Genomic DNA, 25781 nt, shown 5'->3' with positions numbered 1-25781 from the left:
CTTTACTCTCGGAAAACAGGGATATAAGTGGCTTATGGTCAGTTTCAAATTCGAATTTTAGCCCAAACAGAGATTGATGCATTTTTTTTTACCCCATAGACACACGCTAATGCTTCTTTCTCAATCATGCTGTCGGCTCTCTCAGCCTTAGACAGACTCCTGGATGCATAAGCAACCAGTTGCAATTTCCCAAAATCATTAGCTTGTTGCAATACACACCGACGCCATATGACGACTCATCACATGCTAGTACAAAACGCTTACATGGATCATACAACACAAGCAATTTGTTTGAGCATAACAATTTTCTCGCTTTTACAAAGGCATTTTCTTGGCTTTTGCCCCAAACCCATTCGCCTCCTTTTCGTAGTAAGACATGTAGTGGTTCTAACAGGGTGCTGAGACCCAGTAAGAAGTTACCAAAGTAGTTCAAGAGTCCCAGAAACGACCGCAGCTCAGTTACATTCTGTGGCCTCAGTCTCGATTGCCTCCGTCTTCGGTTGGTGGGCCTGATGCCATCCACCACAATCCTCCTTCCCAAGAACTCCACTTCAGGCGCCAGGAAAACGCACATTGAGCATTTTAACCTGAGCCCCACGCGGTTGAGTCGACTAAAAACCTCCTCCAGGTTCTGCAGGTGCTCGACTGTGTTCCGACCTGTGACCAAGATGTCGCCCTGGAAGACCACGGTGTGCGGGACCGACTTCAGTAAGCTTTCCATGTTTCTCTGGAATATCGCCGTGGCTGATCTGATTCCAAACGGGCATCTGTTATAAACAAAAAGACCTTTGTGCGTGTTGATGCAGGTGAGGGCCTTTGATGATTCCTCCAGTTCCTGCGTCATGTAGGCTGAAGTCAGATCCAGCTTCGTGAATGTCTGACCTCCCACCAGCGTTGCAAAAGAGGTCGGCGGCCTTTGGTAGTGGGTATTGGTCCTGCAGTGAGAAACGACTGATAGTTACTTTGTAATCGCCACAGATTCTGATAGTGCCGTCTCCCTTGAGGACTGGGACAATAGGACTGGCCGACTCGCTGAACTCGATCGGTGAAATGATACCCTTTCTTTGCAGTCGGTCTAGTTTGATCTCTACTCTTTCTCTCATCATGTACGGTACTGCTCTCACCTCATGATGGATGGGTCGCGCCTCGGAATTAGGTGGATCTGCACTTTTGCTCCTTGGAACTTCCCGATGCCTGGTTCGAACAGTGAAGGAAATTTGTTTAAGACCTGGGCAAACGAAGTATTGTCAGCAGGCGATAGCGCTCGGACGTCGTCCCAGTTCCAGCGTATCTTTCCTAGCCAGCTCCTGCCGAGCAGCATGGGACTATCACCCGGTACCACCCAGAGTGGTAGCTTGTGCACCGCTCCATCGTAGGAGACCCTTCCGGTAGCACTGTCAATTACAGGGAATCAGTTCTTTTGTGTAAGTTCTTAGTTTCGTGCGAACTGGAGTTAAGACTGGCCTTGAGGCCTTGTTGCACCACAACCTTTCGAAAGTCTTTTTGCCCATGATGGACTGGCTCGTGCCCGTGTCCAGCTCCATTGACACCGGGAGTCCATTTAGTTCAACATTCAACATTATCGGGGGACAATTCGAGATGAATGTGTGCACCCCATGTACCTCTGCCTCCTCGATCCGAGGCTCTGGTTTGTCGTGATCCTCCGTGGATCTGTCCTCCTCTGCAACATGGTTGTTTGCAGGTTTAAGAGGCTTTGCAGCTCGCCTGCACACTCGCTGGAGGTGTCCCATTGTTCCACAGCCCTTGCAAACGTACTCTTTGAATCGGCATGAATGGAAACGATGATCACCCCCGCAACGCCAACAAGGTGTTAATGGCCTTGCATTCATCACCCTTGATGGTGGACTCTGAGTCATCTGCAGACGTGTAGCTGCAGGTATGTGTGACCTGCCCTGTACATTACGATTCTAAAACAACATCACTTTGTTCACAGTACTAGTAGCAGCACTTGTGTGCTGAGAGATTTGCTTCGTATTGTCACTGGTGGCAATGAACGCCTCTGCTATCGCTATGGCCTTACTCAAGGTATGGGTCTCTGCAATCAAACATTTGCGAAATATGGTTTCGTGGCCAATGCCAAGCATGAAAAAGTCTCTGAGTATGTGCTCTAAATGTCCTTCAAATTCGCAATGTCCTGCAAGGCGTCTTAGCTCGGTGACATAACTCGCCACTTCCTGACCTTCAGACCTTTTGTAGGTGTAGAACCGGTACCTTGACATCAGAACACTTTCCTTCAGGTTCAAATGCTCTCGGACCAGTGTGCACACATCGTCGTGCGATTTCTCCGTGGGTTTCGCTGGAGTGAGCAGATTCTTCATGAGGCCATACATTGGTGCCCGACAGACGGTGAGGAGGATCACCCTTCGTTTGGCAGCGCTCTCTTCCCCATCTAGCTCGTTGGCCACGAAGTATTGGTCGAGTCGCTCCACAAAAGTTTCCTGATCATCTCCCTCCGAAAATTTCTCCAGGGTGCCCAATGTTCTCTGCATCTTTGGGTTCGCTATCTGTATCTCGTCGCCAGTTGTTGTGTATGGAGAAAGAGTCAGACTGAACACTGTGAGCTCAAAGTTAAGTGTGACCTTAGTCTTTTATTGCAGGTCCCCAGAGTGCCTCTCTAACCTGTGAAGCCTCCTTAAATACCTGTGCTCCCAAGGGATTATGGGACCCCTTGGGACTCCAGGGGATGAACCCTCTGGTGGCTGTACAGAGTAAATACAAGTCCACATATAACTCTCCCCTCCCTCCCTCCCTCCCCCGCTCCCCTCCTCTCACGCTCCCCTCCTCTCCCCCCCCCACTCCCCTGCTCCTCTCGCTAGCTCCCCTTCCCCGCTCCTCTCGCTAGCTCCCCTTCCCCGCTCCTCTCCCTAGCTCCCCTTCCCCGCTCCTCTCCCTAGCTCCCCTTCCCCGCTTCTCTCCCTAGCTCCCCTTCCCCGCTCCTCTCCCTAGCTCCCCTTCCCCGCTCCTCTCCCTAGCTCCCCTTCCCCACTCCTCTCGCTAGTTCCCTTCCCCCGCTCCTCTCCCTAGCTCCCCTTCCCCGCTCCTCTCCCTAGCTCCCCTTCCCCGCTCCTCTCCCTAGCTCCCCTTCCCCACTCCTCTCGCTAGTTCCCTTCCCCCGCTCCTCTCCCTAGCTCCCCTTCCCCGCTCCTCTCCCTAGCTCCCCTTCCCCGCTCCTCTCCCTAGCTCCCTTCCTCTTCTGTCCCCGCTCCTCTCCTCTCCCCCCCCATCCCCGCTCCCCTCCCTTGCTCCTCTCCCCTGCTCCTCTCCCTAACTCTCCTTCTCCACTCCTCTCCCTAGCTCCCCTCCTCTCCGTTCCCCCGCTCCCCTCCCCTCCCCTCCTCTCCTCTCTCCTCCCATCCTCTCCCCACGCCTTTTTTCTCCCCTCCCCACCTCATCTCTCTTACCTCAAATCTTCTCCCCTCACATCCTCTCCCCTCACATCCTCTCCTCTCCCCAGCTTCCCTTTCACTTCATCTCCCCAGCTCCCCTCCTCTTCTCTCCTCTTCCCCGCTCCCCTCCCCTCCTCACCCACTTCTCTCTTCTCTCCTGACTCACGCTGTTCTACGATTCTGCAGTGCTGGCATCTTTCTTCTGCTTTACCCAAATGTCTTAATTTGTGTTGTGATTATCAGCAGTTCAGTTAAGCTCGAGTTTGTCCTCAATTGCCAGCTACAAACCTGCACTTTCCAGGCGGGGCTGCTGGATAGAGAACAAAAGGAACCTTGTCTGATTTCTCGCTCTACCCAGGGACACGAAGGCCAGCTGTGGTGCCCAACTACTGCCTGACTAATATTGATTAACTCAGCAAAGATGTTCCTTTTCTGCCTGACTCAGTGGCACGTCATTCAGTGCACTTAGCCGATGATGCTTAGGGCTGTAGCCATAAGCTTTGTCAACCATTTTAATCGCTATAAAATATATTTATTTAACCCTTTTCTACCTAAAGCAACAGTAGCAAACAACACTATATATTGCCATTGAAAATAATTCCAAGATTCTGAAATGCATGTAGAATACTGATCTGTGTAGTAAGTACTAATTAGAAAATTTACCAAATTTATACTAGCTTATACTTTAGATAAACCTGATTGGCAATCGAATAAGAGTCTGAATTGAATGTTGTATTTTGAAAGTATTTATTCCATTATCATGCACTTAATTTTTATGACTTTCCAGTTCAAAAGCTCAGAATTCACAGCAAGTTGGTGTGCAAGATGTCCCGTTTGTAGGTAGTTATCTGAGGATACAATTTCACAGGGGTTCTCCTGATGATCTGTTGTAAGTCCAGCAGAAGATAGGCAAAAATCCTGGAGAAATGCGTAAAAAGCCATTTATACCTAATGGGGTAGAGTTTCCGCTTTGGGCACAGTCCGGTCGCACATTGCGCTCAAATTTCCACTGGTTTTTCTAATTGAATTTTTTGCTCAAGTTTCCGCTCTCAAACACATTTGCACTTGTGTATATATATTTAGGAGTGGTAACCTGATGCAGTTTTCTTAATGCACCAAAAAATTGGTTTATCTCCAAAAATAAGCATTTTTAATAAGAATATCTAGTCCACCATCTATTAGCCTGATTTTAAATAACTAAAACTGATGCTAAAAAGCTATACAGAATCGTTTACTAGTTTAATTGGTGTACTGTATTTAGTTTCTTAGTAAAATCAATTTTTAAAAATTTTTTAAAAAACTTTTAAAAGGTGCCTACTGGTGTCCTTGCGCCTAAAAAAAAAAACTTAAATTTAAGAGCCCCCTCGAAGGCTTGCAAACGGGTGTAATTAGTGGAAACTCACCATGGTGATTAATTTGATTGGGGTGTGCCTATTTTTGTGCGGGGCTGACGTCCGGTGCGATGTTTTGTAGACTAGTGCAAAAGATCGTGGAAACTTGATTTTCTCTAGATGTAATTTGTGCTTTGAAATTCCTCAATCTTTTGTACTGGTTTGGCTGATTTCTATAGCCTATTTTCAGTCATTAAATCCTGAATTGTGTAACATGGGGCCACCAGAGTTTACTTTTACCATAAATATTTAAAGTTTTCATGGAACTTTGCAGCAACCAATTTTATACTGCAGCTGATATACATTGTCACTGATACAAGAAAATGTATTTCATGCAGTCTTACTGCCAGCACATTTATATTGCTCTTTTGATATCTGATAGATATTCAAGAGGATGTTGAACCAACGGTGAAAGTGCATTATGAAAACAGCATGAGTGAGAATGCTAGTTTCTGCACACGTCTTGTGTTCTAGCCCCACACCAGGAACTTGATTGAGACTGCCCATACTCTCATTTCACATTGGAGTGTTGCAGCAGAGACAAAGACTTTCATCCCACCTTTGTGAGCAGGATTCCAACCCAGGTCCCAAACGTTGAAGAACAACGTGCTAAGCCACTGTGCTATCCGGCCTTCTGTACTAGACTTTCTGTGCTAGATGCAATACGCCTCTTTGTCAAAATTGTAACTTTCACGCCATCTCATTACTATAGCACAATACCTCTGTGTAACCAAGTCACCCTTGCAGGAAGTTACAATCTCTGATGTGCCTTCGGGATACTCGTGTCAGTTTGGAAACTACTGTAAAAAGGTTAAAACCAAAACAAATCTATATTCACACTAATATTTAGCATAATAAGCCCCCTATTTAGACAGACCCTTTTGAAAATTTATAATTCTACAGAAACGTGGTTAGATTAGCATGTCTTTGCACAGAAGGAATGTTTTGGAACATTACTGAAATTATTGTTCAGGTAACCACATTTTTCAAAGTGAAAAATTGCATTTTAACAAGTGAATGTTACATAGAATTATGTATGTAAAGAAAACTTTTCTTATCTTTTTATCCACCTAATTGGCTTGTTATGATGGATAACATTCTTGGCTGTGGTTGCAATACTGCAAATAAGACAAAAATTTGGCACTCAACTTGCATGATTAGCTTGTGTGAAATTTTTATGATTCTTGGTGCAGCATTAGTGCTGTCTCGGATTAAGCTGTGATATACCAATACTGTGTGAAGTTCAGATAAGTGTAGCCATATTGACCTCTCTCAGACACACAATTACCAAGCAGTACATTTTTAGTTTAATTTCATCAGGGTTTAATTAGTATACAAATAAAACTTTCCTTATCTTTTTCTCCACCTAATTGGCCTGTCTTTGCTAATGTGTGAAATATGTGAAAGTGGGCTATAATTAGGATGACCGTGTTCACCTTTTCCTTTCTAACTTACAATTGCCTTAAGGTCTCAGAACCTTAAAACAGTGCTTTGGATTATTGCTTTGCAATCAGTCTGGCTATCCCATAGGCTTTATCATGAGCAGAAGGGCTTTGGGTGCTGCAAGTTCCCACTGTATAGCAGGATCTTCATCCTTTTGCTCACTAAATGTTTATTGATTAACTCACTGTTCCACGCTCAGCTTCCAACAACTAATATCAGGTGACAGTCGAGAGAGTTCTCTGAGTAATTAGAGTTGAGCATTGGGGGAACAATTAGGAGCAGAGTTATTAAACTTGATTTATCCTATTCTCTCCCGCACTGCTTGCTGGATATCAGGCCATCACATATTCGGGAAGGACCATGAACTTGCGTTTGTTAGAAATTAGTGGGTATCCAACGACTTATCATTATTTTTGTATTACACAAAGGTAGGCAGCAACTTTCAGTTACAAGGTTGAAAATTTCAGAATCTTTTTAAGTTTGTCAAGGGGTTTAATTAGGCCAGTGTAAAGCATATGATGTGGCTTAGTCAGTAGAGGAAGTCTTTAAACGTTGCTGTCAGTTTTGCACAGGCATGTTATCAGTCACTATGAAAAGTTTTGGTGCACAATAACAACAGTCAGGGGGGAAGAAACTGTATATGATTAATGAACATGTTATGTAAATGTTACAGATCTGTCATATGAAAGAGTTCAAAATGCCTTATCCATTTTGGGAAGAGGAAGTTTAATGCTTTACAGTGCAATCCTAATACTTTAATCACATTCTTTTTTATCTTCATATACATTTGTGTTGATCCCACTGTCCAGCCGGAGGAATATCATGGGGACAGTCTCACTTGGAGATTTTATTCATTGTTGAATTGCTTCTAGACTCTTGACTTGTGACTCGAGCAGTATCTTTTTTTCAAAGCCTGATACATTTAATACCAACAGCAACTATGCATTCAAGTGTTCAGAAAATATTTAAATAACCAGGATGGACAACCTTTACTGAGGCACAGATTTGTAAGCAATATTCCAAGTATGAGAAAAATAGTACGAGAAGTTTTCTGTGGAACAAAATAACCTTCAGCACGAAACCAGACATCTGAGTGTACCTCCATTGGACTGAACAAATGAAGGTCCTGACAGGTCAGGCAGCATCTGTGGAAAAAGAAATAGAATTAACGTTCCAGGTCAATGACTTTTCGTCAGAACAAAAGCTCGTCTACCTGAAACATTAACTCTGTTTCTCTCTCCACAGATGCTGCCTGACCTGTTGAGTATTCATACCATTTTCTGTTCTTATTTCAGATTTCCAGCATTTGCAGTATTTTGCTTTTGTAATGAGGGTTGTGGTTTGTCAAGTACAGTCACTAAAAGTTATCCACCAAGAAGTGACACAATTTAATCTTACTAGTATGGCCCTGTGCTCGCAGAGTCTATAGAATTGCTTTAGGGGTTCACTACAGTCATTTTTTTAATCTGAGTGCAATCTGCTACCCAGTGAATGCTGTTTTACAGATATGCTAGACTATATACTTAGCACTGTCAGAAATATTCTTTTATCCAGGGCCCCCTGGCTTCAGAGATAACGACTTTTCAAAAAGGAGCACTGCAGAACCATGAAGTTGGCTCCCCTGGGTGCAGATTGAAACTGAATTGGCTGTGTTGCTCAGACAAACCACAAGGATTGCTGACGTAGGACTGATGTCACATACATAGGGCCCAAGTTTCCCCAGGCGTTGCTCTGTTTTTTTTGGAGTAATTTAAAAATCGCAATTCCTCCCCATTTAATTTGCTCCAGTGTGAGTGAGTTAGTTAGGTTTTTTTTTTAGTTTCGTTTTTTTTTTCAAAAGGTGATGTTACCAGCCACTTAGGCCTATTTTGGCTATTTAAGCAAGTTTAGCCAGCTAAAAGTTACTCCAAACTAACTTAGACCAGCCTATGAGGCCACTTGTGTCCGCTCAGAAAAACCTTGTGGTGAATTAAGAAATCAGCGCAGGTAGCCAGAGATGGGGGGGAAGGGAAGTGAGAGGATTCTACAAAGCACTAAACACCTTCACAACATCATCACAACATCTTCACAACATCATACTAAATGAAAAATAAATCAATTACTAAAAAATAAAAAGACCTACCTCGCCGATGACAGCACGCACCAGCAAGCCCTTCGGCCAGGGCTAGGGACTGGAGGCTCGCAACAAGCAGCAAGAGAGATCTCCGAGGCAGTGCAGGTTTTAGGGGGTTCCGGCCCGGTGCAGATCAGGGACTCGCCGTTACTGCTGCAGCACATTGAGACTCTCCGACTCTCTGTCAAACCAGCTAAAGGCTGCCCGGATGCAGGCCGAGTTGGCGGCTCTCGCCCAGATCCACGTCCTGAAGCTGTCGGTAACCAAGGAGGGGAAGAGTGGCCGGAGAAGAAAAATAAACGCTGTGCCCTTTCATTCTGCTGTTGGCTTTCCAGGGGGGAAGTGATAAAGTTGCTTGTCTCGGTGGCCATCCTCCGCTTCAGCCCCATTCACACCAGTAACCAACTTCACGTCTCTGTGAACTGACTTGTTGCAGATGTCCCACGTGACAGCTTGGGAATTAGGCTGAGGCACATCAGAGCTGTGATGAGCCTGACTGCCATTGACAAAGCCATCCAAGTGATGAACGTTGTTGGCAGCTCAGATCTGTCACGCAAAAAGTCAGCCCCTTTGCAGACTCTGCTTGAGCAGAGGGCTATGTCGGATATTCCTGGGTAGCTCAAAACACGCAGCTCCACAGCCACGGCAGTGCGGATACGGGCAGTCGGCGTTTGATGCAATTGAACCTGTTTCACATCTCTCTTTTGATCCTTATCTTTCTCCAAGTAACACAAAAAGAGGAAATCCCCATGTCAATAATTTTGATTTTTTTTTAGCAATGATTAGATCTTGCTCCAAGAGATTAAAAAAAAAGCTCCCAAAATTAAACATTCAGATTTCATGAATCTAATTTTAGAATCCACTTTCATATGTGCTCCGAGTAAGCTGGTCTCCCTTGAACCACTTCATTCTTTCAGCCCATTTTTTACAGTGACAAAAGTGAACACAAGAAAATCAGGCAATTCCTTCTATACTGATTGCTACCTTGTGAGTATTGAGTTTAATATTAAAATGAAGCGCCTGTATTTTTTGTGCAGAACTCATTGGTAATCCAGTGAGGGATCTCTGCCCAATTACCTGTTCCACCAGCCAAGGCAACTGGAAAATCCTCATGTAAAATCTTTCAGGAAAAGTACATTTGAGATGCTTGGAACCTACCCGTGTAGAACTTGAATGAATAGTACTGATAGTCTTCATAACAGAACCAAGTCAAAAAAAATATGAAAACCAGTTCAAGAATTTTTATTGGAATGAAATTTACATTGTTTTTAAATTTCTATTAACCAGGAAATGCTGGTTACAGTTTACAGTTATAGAAGCATTGACAATTACACGCAAGGACATCAGAAGTAAACATTAAAAATACTACCTAGGACCACTTTGTCACTGGACCACAGAGTATATGATGATAATCTGCTGCTTGTCCAACAGCACTACTGCGAACACAATACATTACAGTTCAATCACACCTGCATCCAGAGCAGTTCTCAACTCAAGTCTAGAAAAAAGCGCACAGGATCAAGGCCACTTATGAAACTCAATGCTGCTTAATTTTGAGGCACTGAATACCATCAACTGAAGTGTGGCTTAGCTTTAGCGTCTATCCTTTAAAAACCGTTAGCAGCTGTTCATTTTGCCATATTCCCGTCTCCAGCCTTTACGAAGGCCAAGGAGGAGCAGAGGGCCGACGCGATGTGTGTGGGCAAAGTGACGGTGCCCTGCGCTGCCGGTAAGGGGCAGGTTCACTGTATTGTGCTGCTCCAAGATCAGCTCCACGATCTGCACAGCTGCCTCATCTCCTGGGCCCCCTGACCCGGGCCTATGTCTGTGCATCTCACAAACTTTAATCCAATCAGTCGCTGGCTTCTTTGGCCCACAGACATCCATCGCACTAACCTCGCTAAATCCTAACCACTGCCGCATCATTTCCATTGCTGCCTCTGGACCCCGAGCCCAGCTGGGATAGAGCCCTGTGTATACACACTCTCACCTGTCGGGAATTAACCCTCGCAGCCCAGGCTCCCACTGACAGTTGCCCCGGGTCACCCCACCCAACGTGACCCAGTCATTATATCCTCAGCTCCTACATCCTGACATCAGACTCGGTCAGTCACACAACTACTCAGCTCACAGCCCCTTCCTTATACTTTACTCATTCCTTTCATCTGACTTGTTATGACAGTGCGGGGTCAGGGAGGGGGTCAGGGGTGCGGGGTCGAGAAATATTCGCACCTGTGAACATTCTATTCTCCTCGCTGCATTCTCGCCCGTGCCCCTCCAGCGCCGAACCGCTCCCCCCACCCCCATACACTACTCCCTTCCTCCCCCCCCATCCAACCCCTCGTTCCCTGTGCCCCTCCTCACTTCCCGCCCCCCCCAACACCACTCTCTTTCCCCTCGCAACAAGCAGCAGGAGAGATCTCCGAGGAATGACACGCCGCACCAGCAAGCCACTCAGTCAGGGCTAGGGGCAAGAGGCACGCATGATTGAAGAGGGGAGGGATGTTTATTTTTTGCAGTTCCTAAATGTGTGGTGCTAATGGAACATGGTTCAGTTTAAATGGAAAATATGTTTTACTCAACACGAGCAAAGGTCTCTTCATTTATAACAGATGCCCGTTTGGAATTCGATCAGCCGCGGCGATATTCCAGAGAAACATGGAAAGCTTACTGAAGTCGGTCCCGCGCACGGTGATCTTCCAGGACGACATCTTGGTTATAGGTCGGGACACAGTCGAGCATCTGCAGAACCTGTTGGAGGTTCTTAGTCGACTCAACCGCATGGCGCTTCGGTTAAAACGCTTGAAGTGCGTTTTCCTGGCGCCTGAAGCGGAGTTCCTGGGGAGAAGAATCGCGGCGGATGGCATCAGGCCCACCGATTCGAAGACGGAGGCAATCGAGAACACACTGAGGCCACAGAATGTGACGTGGCTGCAGTCGTTTCTAGAGCTCCTGAACTACTTTGGTAACTTCTTACCGGGTCTCAGCACACTGTTAGAACCCCTGCCCACCTTACTGCGTAAAGGAGACTAATGGGTATAGGGTAAAAGCCAAGAAAATGTCTTTGTAAAAGCTAGAAATTGCTTGTGTTGTATGATCCATGTAAGTGTTTGGTACTAGCATGAGATGCGTCGTCGTACGGGGTCGGCTCTGTTTTGCAACAAGCTAATGAATCTGGGAAATTGCAACTGGTTGCTTATGCATCCAGAAGTCCCTCTAAGGCTGAGAGAGCCTATAGCATGATTAAAAAAGAAGTGTTAGCCTATGTTTATGGGGTAAAAAAAATGCATCAATATCTGTTTGGGCACAAATTTGAATTGGAAGCTGACCATAAGCCACTGATATCCGTTTTTTCCGAAAGTAAGGGGATAAATACGAATGCATCGGCCCGCATCCAGAGATGGGCACTCACGTTGTCTGCATACAACTATGCCATCCGCCACATGCCAGGCACAGAAAACTGCCGATGCTCTCAGTAGGCTGCAATTGCCCACCAGGAGGGTGGAAATGGCACAGTCCGCAGATTTAGTCATGGTAATGGAAGCATTCGAAAGTGAGCAATCACCCGTCACAGCCCGTCAGATTAGAACCTGGACGAGCCAGGGCCCCTTACTGTCCCTAGTAAAAAATTGTGTGCTTCACGGGAGCTGGTCCAGTGTCCCAGTGGAAATGCAGGAAGAGATAAAGCCGTACCAGCAGCGCAAAGATGAAATGTCTATATAGGCAGACTGCCTTTTGTGGAGTAATCAGGTAGTGGTCCCCAAGAAGGGCAGGGACATCTTCATCAGTGATCTCCACAGTACTCACCCAGGCATTGTAATGATGAAAGCGATAGCCAGATTCCACATGCGGTGGCCCGGTATCGATGCGGACTTAAGAGTCTTGCGTGCACAAATGTTCGCAGTTAAGCAATGCACCCAGGGAGGCGCCACTAAGTTTATGGTCTTGGCTCTCCAAACCGTGGTCCCGGATCCATGTCTGCTATGCAGGTCCGTTCTTGGGTAAAATGTTCCTTGTGGTTGTAGATGCGTACTCCAAATGGATTGAATGTGAGATAATGTTGGCAAGCACGTCCGCTGTCATCACAGAAAGCCTGCGGGCCATGTTTGCCACCCACGGCCTGCCTGATGTCTTTGTGAGCGACAACAGGCCGTGTTTCACCAGTGCTGAGTTCAAAGAGTTCATGCCCCGCAATGGGATCAAACATGTTACATCTGCCCCGTTCAAACCAGCATTCAATGGTCAGGCAGAGAGAGCAGTGCAAACCATTAAGCAGAGCTTGAAGAGGGTAACTGAAGGCTCATTGCAGACTCGCCTATCCCGAGTCCTGTTTAGCTCCCGCACAAGACCCCACTCGCTCATTGGGATTCCACCCGCTGAACTGCTCATGAAAAGGGCACTTAAGACAAGGCTCTCATTAGTCCACCCTGATCTACATGAACAGGTAGAGAGTTGGCGGCTTCAACAAAGTACATATCATGATAGCGCAAATGTGTCACGTGAAATTGAAATCAATGATCCTGTATTTGTGTTGAACTATGGACAAGGTCCCAAGTGGCTTCCCGGCACTGTTGTGGCCAAAGATGGGAGTAGGGTGTTTCGGATCAAACTTTCAAATGGACTCATTCACCGGAAATACTTGGACCAAATCAAACTCAGATTCACGGACTATCCTGAGCAACCCACATTGGACCCTAACTTCTTTGACCCCCCAACATACACACCAGTGGCAACCTACACCGCGGTTGACCCCGAAGCAGAACGCATCACCCTCAGTAGCCCAGCAGGACTCACCACACCGGGCAGCCCAGCAAGACCAGCTGCACAGCAGCCCAGCGAGGGCCCAACAAACGATTCACCAAAATCAGCATTTGCACCGAGACGATCAACCAGGGAAAGAAAGGCCCCAGACCTTGTAACTACTTACACTATTGACTTTGGAGGGAGTGTTGTTATATATGTAAACCTGTATTTACATCAGCCACCAGAGGGCTCATCCCCTGGAGTCCCAAGTGATCCCACCCTAACACTAAATGCAATAAAAGACTACGGTCACACATTAATTTGAGCTCACAGTATCTAGTCAGACTCTTTCTTCATATACAACACTTTCGTAATCAGTTAAAGAAAGAAAGGACTTGCATTTATATGGAGCCTTTCACATCCTCATGATATTCTAAAGTGGTTTACAGTCAATTAAGTTATTTTTGAAGTGTAAACACTGTTGTAATGTACGGAAGCACAGCAGCTAATTTGCGCCAAGCAAGGTCCCACAAACAGCATGTGATAATGACCAAATAATTTGTTTGAGATGTTAGTTGAGGGATAAATATTGGCCAGGACATCAGGGAGAAATATATAAATGCAGGTTGTTGCTTGTGCTGAATGTCACCAGACAGAATTGGAACCAAGTTTGAATCTGTGCTGTCTGATTCTCAACAACATCAATAACAACAACAACTTGCATTTATAATAGCACCTTTAATGTAGTAAAACACCCCAAGGTGCTTCACAGGAGCGTATCTGACAAAATTTGACACAGAGTCACATGAGCTATTAGGGCAGATGAACAAAAGCTTGGTCAAAGAGGTAGGTTTTAAGGAGCGTCTTAAAGGAGAAAAGAGGTAGAGAGACAGAGAGATTTAGGGAGAGCATTCCAGAGCTTAGGGTCTCAGCAGCTGAAGACATGGCTGTCAATGGTGGAATGATTAAAATCTGGGATGCTCAATGAATACAATGTTGCGAAGAATAGTGGAAGGCCAGAGTGTTGGAAATTTTTTAGAAACCAGCAAAGGACGACTAAAAAAAAAATAAAGAGAGAAGATAGTTTATGAGAGTAAACTAGCAAGAAATATAAAAACAGACAGTAAGAGTTTTTACAAGTATATAAAAAATCAGAGAGTAGCTAAAGTAAACAATGGTCCCTTAGAGGATGAGACTGGGGAATTAATAATGGGAAACAGGGATATGGCAGAGACTTTGAACAAATATTTTGTATCGGTCTTCACAGTAGAAGACACTAAAAGCATCCCAATAATTAATAATCAAGGGGCTATTGGGAGGGGGATCTTGCAGAAGCAGCGCTGGTGGTACTTCTCCAGCGCTTTGAGGTGCCTGCTATATATAGTCCACGTCTCTGAGCCATATAGGAGGACAGGTATCGCTACAGCCCTGTAGACCATAAGCTTGGTGCCACATTTGAGGTCCTGGTCTTCAAACACTCTCTTCCTCAGGTGACCGAAGACTGCACTGGCACACTGGAGGCGGTGTTGGACCTCGTCATCAATGTCTGCCCTTGCTGGTTGTAGACTCCCAAGGTATGGAAAATGGTCCACGTTGTCCAAGGCCGAGATGTAGATTTTGATGACCGGGGGGACAGTGCTGTGTAGACTGTACAGCCACCTCAGAACACATTTTTAGAGTGGAAGCAAGTCTTCCTCGATTCCGAATGACTACCTATGATGATGATGGGAGGGGGGAACTTAAAACTATCACTAGAGAAAAAGTACTAGGCAAACTAATGGGACTAAAGGTGGACAAGTCCCCTGGACCTGATGGCCTGCATCCTAGGGTCTTAAAAGGAGTGGCTGCAGAGATAGTGGATGCATTGGTTGTAATTTACCAAAATTCCCTGCATTCTGGAGAGGTCCTAGCGGATTGGAAAACCGCAAATGCAATGCCCCTATTTAAGAAAGGAGGGAGATAGAAAGCAGGAAACTATAGACCAGTTAGCTTAACATCTGTCATTGGAAAAATGCTGGAGTCCATTCATCATCATAGGCAGTCCCTCAAAATCAAGGAAGACTTGCTTCCACTCTAAAAGTGAGTTCTTCGGTGACTGTACAGTCCAATGCGGGAAATACAGTTTCTGTCACAGGTGGGGCAGACATTGGTGAAGGAAAGGGTGGGTGGAAAGCCTGGTTTGCTGCACACTCCTTCCGCTGTCTGCGCTTGATTTCTGCATGGTTTCGGCGACGGGACTCAAGGAGCTCACGCCCTCCTGGATGCTCTTCCTCCACTTTAGGCGGTCTTGGGCCAGGGAATCCTAGGTGCTGGTGGGGATGTTGCACTTTATCAAGGAGGCTTTGAGGGTGTCCTTGAAATGTTTCCTCCACCAACCTGGAGCACGTTTGCCGTGTCGGAGCTCCGGATAGAGTGCTTGCTTAGAGAGTTTCGTTTCAGGCATGCGGACGATGTGACCCGCCCAACGGAGCTGGTCGAGCGTGTTCAGTGCTTCGATGCTGCGGATGTTGGCCTGAGCGAGAACACTGACATTGGTGTGTCTATCCTCCCAGTAGATTTGCAGGATCTTGTGGAGGCAGCACTGGTGGTACTTCTCAAGCGCTTTGAGATGTCTGCTGTATATAGTCCACGTCTCTGAACCATATAGGACGGGTATCACTACTGCCCTGTAGACCATAAGCATGGTGCCAGATTTGAGGGCCTGATCTTCAAACACTCTCTTCCTCAGGCGACCGAAGGCTCCGCTGGCACACTGGAGGTGGTGTTGGACCTCGTCATCGATGTCTGCCCTAAGTGATGCTTGGCTCCCAAGGTATGGAAAATGGTCCACGTTGTCCAAGGCCGTGCCGTGGATTTTGATGACCGGGGGGCGGTGCTGTGTGGCAGGGTCAGGTTGGTGGAGGACCTTTGTCTTACAGATGTTTAGTGTAAGGCCCACGCCTCGGTGGAGGTGTTGACGATCGCTTGGAGTTCGGCCTCTGAGTGTGCGCAGATGCAAGCGTCATCCGCATACTATAGTTCAATGACCGAGGATGGGACGACCTTAGATCTAGCCTGGAGGTGGCGAAGGTTGAACAGGTTACCGTTGGTTCTATAGTTTAGTTCCACTCCAGCGGGAAGCTTGTTGAGAGTGAGATAAAGCATCGTAGCAAGGAAAATCGAGAAAAGTGTTGGTGCGATGACGCAGCCCTGCTTGACTCTGGTCCAGATGTGGATTGGGTCTGTGGTGGATCCGTTGGTCAGGATCTCGGCTTGCATGTCATCGTGGAGCAGGCGGAGGATGGTGACAAGCTTTTGCGGGCAGCCGAAACAAAGGCTTCTGGCTGCAGTCCTCCATATTGGTGAATGCTGATTCTGGGGAAGGTGAGGGAACAGCGATCGTGCGCTAAAATTCTACGAAGCTGATTGAACTGAGTGGAATTTTAGCTTGTCAACCAATGCATAATATCCCTACAGTGTGCTAACCTATCTGGTAGAAAAGGGACCAATGAAGGCCTCTTCAAAAAAAGTTATAGTATCCGTGGCCAACCAATACTATCCTACACCCTCTCTCCCCCAATCTCTTCCCCCCCACTGTTTAAGTTTAAGTTAAGCTTAAGTTCCCCCCGGCCCTAATCGCAGGTGCATTTCCCACCCCCCAAAGCATAAACCCATGCTGCATGGATAACAACCACCTATTGGATCTCTCTGCAGCACCAAGAACCTCCTGGATCTCTCTACTACACCTGGAACTCGCTCCATCTCTGGATTCCGAGGATTTGGAACAAATCCTCCTGGAACTGAACTCTGTCCTCCCTCTCCCGATCCTGAGGCGTCCTTCGGAGACCCTTCAGCCAGCTCGGAGCCGGCCTCGACAGTGACCTCCGAGTCCTTTCGGCCAGCTCGGAGCCAACCTCGGCGGTGACCCTGGAGTCCTTTCCGTCCGGTGGCCCAATCTGCGGAGGCGAAAGCAGCTGGAGGAGCTGCGGCGGAGCCACTGTCAGGCACGTGGCACGGGTAATGGCGGCAGCCACTCTGACTTCTCTCACGACCCTTGGAGAAGCTAAAATGGAGCAGGACCCCAGCATCTCTCATCCTCACCCCTCACACCTCAGATCTTCCACCACCTCTCCTGAATGCGTTGCTCAGTGCCGAGCTTACAGCCCACATCCCTCCATAGCAACTGGGCCCATACAGTAGAACCTGGTCTCCAGTCGTCTCGGATCCCCTTGCCACTGGACCAAGGCCTTGGAGTCCATTATTAAGGAAGTAGTAGCAGGACATTTAGAAAATCATAATACAGTCAAGCAGAGTCAGCATGGTTTTATGAAAGGGAGATCATGTTTGACAAATTTCCTGGAGTTCTTTGAGGATGTAATGAACAGGTTGGATAAATGGGAACCAGTAGATGTGGTGAATTTGGATTTCAAGAAGGCATTCGATAAGGTGCCACATAAAAGGTTACTGCACAAGATAAGAGCTCACGGGGTTGGGGGTAATAGATTAGCATCGATAAAGGATTGGCTAACAGAAAACAGAGAGTCGGGATAAATGGGTAATTTTCAGGTTGGAAAACTGTAACTAATGGGGTGGCACAGGGATCAGTACTGGGGTTTCAACTATTTACAATCTATATTAATGACTTGGATGAAGGGACCGAGTGTAATGTAGTTACATTTGCTGATGATACAAAGAGGGGTAGGAAAGCAAGTTGTGAGGGGGTTGCAAAAAATCTGCAAAGGGATATAGATAGGTTAAGTGAGTGGGCAAACATTTGGCAGATGGAGTATAATGTGGGAAACTGTGAGGTTATCCACTTTGGTAGTAAAAATAAAAAAGCAAATTATTATTTAAATGGGGAGAGATTATAAAATGCTGAGGAACAGAGGGATCTGGGGGTCCTTGTACATGAAACACAAAAAGTTAGCAAGCAGGTACAGGAAGTAATTACGAAGACAAATGGAATGTTGGCCTTTATTGTAAGAGGGATGGAGTAGGGAAGTCCTACTATAACTATATAGGGCGTTGGTGAGACCACACCTGGAGTACTGCATAGAGTTTTGGTCTCCTTATTTAAGGAGGGATATACTTGCATTGGAGGCAGTTCAGAGAAGGTTCACGAGGTTAATTCCTGAGATGAAGGGGTTGTCTTGTCAAGAAAGGTTGAGCAAGGTGGGCCTATACTCATTGGAGTTTAAAAGAATGAGAGGTGATCTTATTGAAACGTATAAGATTCTGAGGGGGCTTGACATGGTAAATGCAGAGAGAATGTTTCCCCTCATGGGAGAATCCAGAACAAGGGGACATAGTTTCAGAATAAGGGTCACCTATTTAAAACAGAAATGAGCAGGAATTTCTTCTCTCAAAGGGTCGTGAATCTTTGGAATTCTCTACCCTAGAGAGCTGTGGAGGCTGGATCATTGAATATATTTAAGGTGGAGATAGACATATTTTTGAATGATAAGGAAGTCAAGGGTTATGGGGAACGGGCAGGGGAGTGGACTTGAGGCCAAGATCAGATCAGCCATGATCTTATTCAATGGCAGAGCAGGCTCGAGGGGCCAAATGCCCTACACCTGCTCCTATTTCTTATGTTTTTATGTTCAAGAGGCCAGAATTGGTGGAGCACAGATATCTCGGAGGGTTGTAGGTCTGAAGAAGGTTACAGAGATGGGGGGGTGCGGGGGAGGCAGGAGAGACAGGCCGTGGAGGGATTTGAAAGTAAGGATGAGAAAATAGAGGCATTGCTTAACTGGGAGCCAATGTTGGTTAGTGAGCATAGGGGGAACAGGTGCGAGTTAGAACAGGTCGAGAAGGATGGGGAGGGATAGTTTACCACTGTCACAGTCACATAGGATGTCATTTGTGACTTTAATAAGAGCCGCTTCAGTACTGTGGCCGGGGAGGAAACCTGATTGGAGGGATTCAAACATGACATTCCAGGAAAGGTAGGCACAAATTTGGGAGGCGACACCACGTCCAAGGACTTTGGAGAGGAAAGAGAGGTTAGAGATGAGATGGTAGTTTGCAAGAATTTTGTTTCTGGTCGAAACAAAATTGGTTTTATGACTCATTTGCTCCACGTCAGTGCACAGTAGTAACCAACCTGACTATATATTGAACCCATAACACCTTGCTCTAACTCTCAGGCCAGTTTGAACTTGCCTCTCCAGTGTTTATTATGAATCTTCTTGGAGAGGCTACGGCTTCCCCCTGATCAGTTTACTAGTTTTGCTAGGATGATCTAGCAGAGACGAGACCCAGAGTGAGGGTGTCCATGTTGGTAAGAAACGTGACATTTTTTTAAACTTTTAATTAAAATTTACCCAAGGCTTATACTGCTATTTTCTTCCATAAAAAAGGAGTATGCTTTGAACAAAAGTAACCCCCAGACTTTTACTCACCTTCGAATATGGCCATTTGTGATTTAAATGTGGTGTGCATACTTCAAGTATTTACTTCAAAGCAGCATATTGCCAATTGCCAAATACGTTCTGGAATATATATCTTTATGAACTGGCAGATTGACAGCCACTAGATTAGTTAAACCTCATTCCATGTGAGCAATTGACACTTATTGTAACAATAAATTGTGCTAACCTCCATTTTAAAGGCATTCATGTATAGAAGTTCTGTGCTTTTACTAAGCACTGGGCCTGCTTATTTGTTGGTACTTGTGTAGCAGTATCCCAAGGAGTGTAGAAGAGTAAGACAGTGAGCTTTTCTACCTTCAGCAGTCTTATTTTTTGAATATCCTGTATAGTTTGTATTCTATATTAGACAGCCCTATTTCTCTTTCTTAACTGTTTCTAACTCTTAATTGGAACCTGTCTTGACAAGTTCCCAAATGAATGAGGGAAAATATGAGGATTAAACTGCACTTAGAGAACTTGGAAGATCATATTAAAGACTGTTTTTTGTTTTAGTGATTAGGCAATGAGTAGCTTTGGGATTTAGCCAGAGAGGGAAATTACTCATCAATTTCTTGTAAAGTAAAGTTATAGTCATGTGGATTGGTTGGAGTATTTATTGCTCAAGTATTCCTATACCTGCTTTCGCTGAATATTTTCAAAACTGTTATTGGAGAGTAACCGCTTCAATAAATTATATGTTTCTGAAACTGGTTGAGCTTAGGTTTACAGGAACAATTGACAAATTATTTTCACTTTGTTGGCAAACTTTAAAAGAATGAAGGATCAAATTTAAAATATTAGTTGCAAAAATATTGTTGATAGATACCCAAGTTGAGGAAAAGTTGAACTTGTAAAATTATGAATTGGCATCCCGCAGCATTGCCCATTAATAAGCAAAGGGTGTTGTACTCCACTGGTACATCGCCTAACGGTTTCTCTCTGACGCTCGTGAGGAAGTTTAGACCATGGGCCATTCTGACAGCTGTTCTTTTGGCACATGGATACACTCTACATCACTGCTACTCCCAGTTGAGTCATTAATAAAGAATGCCAGACCATGGCTTCCAGTACCAATGATGAGCATGCACTTGGCACTGCCAGGTCTTTACCCTCCTGTACACTGGATGTAGCTGGACTGCTGTAGGAGGAGCCACCATGGTTCTCCTGTGACTTCTGCCCTACAGCAGCAGCCAGTTGCACAACTATATCAGCTTGTCCCATATGACAATTCTGTCCATGTCACCACTTACAGGCACACACTCGCGTGCGCCATCATGTATCACAGCACACCCACTTCACAGTTTGTATTTGTAAAAAAAACTTAGCATCCTATTGGTTTCCTACCAGGCCGTATTAAAATTAACCATAGATTTCAATTGAAGTTGAACACTAAAAGATTAAAGTGACAGTAGATTTGAAGAGGATAAAATTGTTGAAATATTTAGCAAATATACATCCACAAAATAATTGAGGATAAAACGAGCTTTCAATCTAATTATTGCAGTGTACCAAATATCCTAGAGAATGGTGAAAACTGTGTAGCAGAAATATTTGCTAACTTAAATATTTGCTAGCACATCCCCTGCGTTAATTGGCCAATTCCTGGTATGGTGAAGGAAATTTGTGGACACGTGCTCATTTACCTCACCTGTGGAACTCAGCTTCTGTGTCCACGTTTCGACCAAGGCAGTACTGAGGTCTGAAGCCGAGTGGTCCTGTCAGAACTCAAACTCGGCATTGGTGAGTAGGTTATTGGTGAGTAAATAGCACTGTTGGCGATTCCTTCCATCATTTTGCTGATGGTTGGGAGTAGGCTAGTAATTGGCCAGGTTGGAATTTTGCTATGACCTGAAGCATAAATTTCTGATCAATCCAAATCCTCATAATAGAGTTATACTCAATGTTGATTTAACATTATTGTTTATCTTTTGCAACTTCTTAACCCATTTTTGTAATTGTCTTAAGTATTTAACCCTCTGTTTCAGGTGATTATTCTGTTTTGAGATTCCTTTGTTGATCATTATATATGTTTTAAATTTCCCTATCTTGTAGCTCTTGAGTGGAAAATTCATTTGGTAATGGGCTAAACTAAAGCTGATTATAATTTGATCCCAATTAAACCAATACTGCCCAAGAAAGATGCAAGCTGCCCCTTCGCCACTGTGTTAAACATTGAAAGCAACGTTTTGAACAATTTCACATTGAATTACAGCATAATAAGTTGCCGTTTATATCACCTGTGATGTTTAACTGCACATTTTTCTGACTTACCAGCTAATGTTTCTGTACCCTTGAATGGTTTCCTTTTCCATCTTGACGAACGCTATTTGCAGCATTCTCTCTGGAATCATAAGTGACATAAAGAAATCACTCTGTTGCCTCAGAACCAGCAATATCTCCACACTGAAGGTTCGCACTGTTTGCAGCCTGCCAGTTTTTCAACCTGCAAATAAATTGACTTAATCGGGTAGATTTTCATCTTTACTAGCTGGGCGTTAACTGTCGCCTAGGCGGAGGTCAGACAGGGACCATCGCAGACAGGTAACTGAACCCGCCTGATTTTCCTTCCATTTAAATTAAAGAAAGAAAAATCAGGTGGCTCCTACAGCAGGCATGTGATCCTCCCTGCCCAATTTTCCTCTCTGCATTCCGCTCCAATGATGCTTGATGGTAGGCGATAAAGACAACAATCTAACCCTATATATCAGAAAGATGTGTTGCATAGGATTGATAATATTAGTAAAAAGGAATTCAGGCAACAAGCAGTAAATGGGGACTACAAAGATATTTACAAATTTAAAATCCAGTTGCAATTGTTGGGCATATTTGAAGAATGGCAATACTGTGATGGAAACCTGATGCCTAGATACTCTTTGGAGGCAGAAATGCGTCAGGTACATTATTTACTCACCAGCGAAAGAAACAGGATTTCTGGTAGAGTTTTAACAATAAAAGAAAATCTGTTCTTACATAGTTAATAAAAATTCCCGTAAAATGTTTCTTTCTTCCTTCCTTTCCTTCCTTTTGCCATGTTTAATTCTTGCAGGTTTTTACAAATGTTTAATAACTTTTCAGTGTTTTATTTTATCATCATCATCATCATAGGCAGTCCCTCGAAACATAGAAACATAGAAAATAGGTGCAGGAGCAGGCCATTCAGCCCTTCTAGCCTGCACCGCCATTCAATGAGTTCATGGCTGAACATGAAACTTCAGTACCCCCTTCCTGCTTTCTCGCCATACCCCTTGATCCCCCGAGTAGTAAGGACTTCATCTAACTCCCTTTTGAATATATTTAGTGAATTGGCCTTAACTACTTTCTGTGGTAGAGAATTCCACAGGTTCACCACTCTCTGGGTGAAGAAGTTTCTCCTCATCTCGGTCCTAAATGGCTTACCCCTTATCCTTAGACTGTGACCCCTGGTTCTGGACTTCCCCAACATTGGGAACATTCTTTCTGCATCTAACCTGTCTAAACCCGTCAGAATTTTAAACGTTTCTATGAGGTCCCCTCTCATTCTTCTGAACTCCAGTGAATACAAGCCCAGTTGATCCAGTCTTTCTTGATAGGTCAGTCCCACCATCCCGGGAATCAGTCTGGTAAATCTTCGCTGCACTCCCTCAATAGCAAGAATGTCCTTCCTCAAGTTAGGAGACCAAAACTGTACACAATACTCCAGGTGTGGCCTCACCAAGGCCCTGTACAACTGTAGCAATACCTCCCTGCCCCTGTACTCAAATCCCCTCACTATGAAGGCCAACATGCCATTTGCTTTCTTAACCGCCTGCTGTACCTGCATGCGAGGATGACTTGCTTCCATGCCAAAAAGGGATGAGTTCACAGGTGTTTCAATGAAGGACCTAATATTTCAGATCCCGAACTACATCTTGGAGAGTGGAAGATGCCTGTGCGTGGATTTTTTTAATGAGTGGTGGCCATTGCACACCAGCCACCACACGGGCTTGACAGAGCTAGGTCTTGGTCCAGTGGCAAGGGTTAACCAAGACGACTGGAGACCTGCTTTGCTGCACGGACCGAGTGCGCACACATATAGCAGTGTGGGCTGGCCCGTGCTGCCCCTGGGCCCTCGCCTCTTCTGGCCCTGAACTCTCGCCTCTCTTGGGCCCCGATCACTTCCTTCTACAAACCTTGTCGCTCCTTCGCCCTCCTGCTGTGCTTGCCCGCCCTGCAATCAGCGACCTGGCTTCGCAGCCGTCGCCTTCCTGCAGTGGTATGCCGCCGCACGCTGCTTCCTCTGATGGCTCCGGCCTGCTGATGCTCTTGCAGGCTGGGAGTGCGCCGATTTCCGGGCTGGGCCGCCGCACGCTGCTCCCTCTAATGCAGCCTTTCAATCATAGTAAGTCCTCTTCAATTCACTAACTTGGCCTTTTTACACACACAGACGTATACACACACACAGACGTGTGTATACACACACACGCACACACACACAAACACACACACACACACACACACACACGTGTGTGCACACACAGACGTATGTATACACACACACGTGTGTTTATGCACACACACACACACACACACACACACACAGACGTGTATACACACACACACACACACACAGTCTGGTTACAGCAGGCAGCTGAATGCAGCTGGCCCCTGATTTTTGTAAGCAGTATTGAGACCGCCCTCCTCATTTTGAACAATGTTGTTTGGATAATAATGCCAGATGATAAAATTCTGGACTGAGTCGAAGATATATTGCAATCAGGACTGAGTGTCTGGCATGATTCCAGATCTCCCCTAGTTCCTTGAATTAAATTAAATAAAAATCCAGCCGTTAAGTTTCCTGGCATAATTTGGTCTGGAGACAGCATTTGAATGTTACCATTTTACAACAAAAGTAGTGGATAGAACTTAGTGAGACATTTAGAATTAAGGAATAAAAGAGGAAGAACTTGAAATAAATGTGCAAAAAGAAATAAATCGAGGTGCATTCCTTACAGCTCAGCCTTTGATCAGCGATAGCACTCACACCTTGGTCTATCCCCTACTTCTTTGGCGCTTTCTGCTCCTTTGAGCATCTCATCTTGTTCCACCCCTCTCACCTCTCATTTAAAGTTCTCGTTCTCAGCCGCCCACCCAAGTACCATAAAAATGTTATTACCGAGATATCTTCACTGCTTTCCTCCCTCAGCCTCTGCACCGATCGACTTATCATCCTCGGTGATTTCAACCTCCATCTAAATTCATCATGCTCTCTCTCCTCTGAGTTCACTACCCTCCTATTCTCCCTTAATCTTTCCTTCAATGTGAACACCCCAACCCATATTTACGGCCACCCCTTTGACCTTGCCATCTCTCGTGACCTCGCTACTCCCACCGTGTCAATCGCAGATACAGCCATCTCTCACCACTTCATCGTATCGCTCTCCACCCATAGCAACCCCCTCACTCTGCAATCCTACTTCCTTCTGTGTCCACCCCTGGAAAAGAAACTCTCTCAAATTCACAATTACAACTGCACTTATGAAATCCCAACTGTCCAGCCTTTGGCTCTCCATTCACCATGACATTTCCACAGCTATCGATCTGCTCAAACTCGCCTTCACCACCACCTTTGATGTCCTAGTCCCTATTAAAACCATTACTCTCTCTCAGCCTGGCTGTTCCCCCTAGTATGGCCCTCGTCTTCACTCCCTCTAGTCCAAGAGACCCAAATTTGAACAGGTATGGTGAACAACTGGCTTAGCCATCCACCGCGAGATCTGGCTGGACCACATAACGCATTATCAGGTCCTACTCTTGCCTGCCAAAACTGCTCACTATTCCAGGATCATTCTGGAATGCAAAGATAACCCCCGGCTACAATTCTCCACTGCTAACCATCTTCTTAAACCCCATTCCACTGTCTCTTCCACACTTGCCTCCAACAACAAGTGTGAGGAGCTCATGGATTTCTTTGTCTCTAAGATTGAGACCATCTGATCTGTTGCCTCTGCCACTTCCCTGTCCTAGCCTTGAACTCGCATCTTTCTCCAGTTTCTCTCCGATCTCCCCTCATGACCTCTCCACGCTCATCTTGTTCATGAGACCCATTTCCTGCTCCATCGACCTATTCCGCTAAACTGCTGACCGCCCAACTTCCTTTTCTGACTCCCATGTTAGCTGACATTAACAGTTCGCTCTCCTTGGGTACTGTACCCCTCTCCATCAAATCTACCGTCATCACCCCTCTCTTTTATACAAAAAAACACCTTTGACCCCTACGTCCTTGCAAACTACCACCCTATCTCCAACCTCCCTTTCCTCTCCAAAGTCCTTGAAC

At 45.5% G+C, this 25781-nt stretch overlaps 1 protein-coding gene across 7 annotated transcripts in view; it reads left to right on the top strand.

The window, feature by feature from the left end:
- Nucleotides 1-25781, top strand: part of LOC139268435 (coiled-coil domain-containing protein 171-like) — a 413113-nt gene that overhangs the window by 266826 nt on the left and 120506 nt on the right. Inside the window, exon 21 of one of the 7 annotated variants that reach the window (XM_070886632.1) lies at nucleotides 5181-6049. The exons of the other annotated variants lie outside the window; for them this stretch is intronic. Within the exon in view, the coding sequence (XP_070742733.1) occupies nucleotides 5181-5210 (30 nt within the window). The 3' untranslated portion in view covers nucleotides 5211-6049. Of the gene's footprint in view, nucleotides 1-5180; nucleotides 6050-25781 lie in introns of those variants that run through there. 7 annotated transcript variants of the gene reach the window in all.

This window comes from Pristiophorus japonicus, chromosome 1, assembly GCF_044704955.1.
Source record: "Pristiophorus japonicus isolate sPriJap1 chromosome 1, sPriJap1.hap1, whole genome shotgun sequence".
Taxonomy (NCBI): Eukaryota; Metazoa; Chordata; class Chondrichthyes; family Pristiophoridae; genus Pristiophorus; species Pristiophorus japonicus.
Note: the sequence above shows the minus strand (reverse complement) of the source record. Positions and strands in the feature narration are given on the sequence as shown.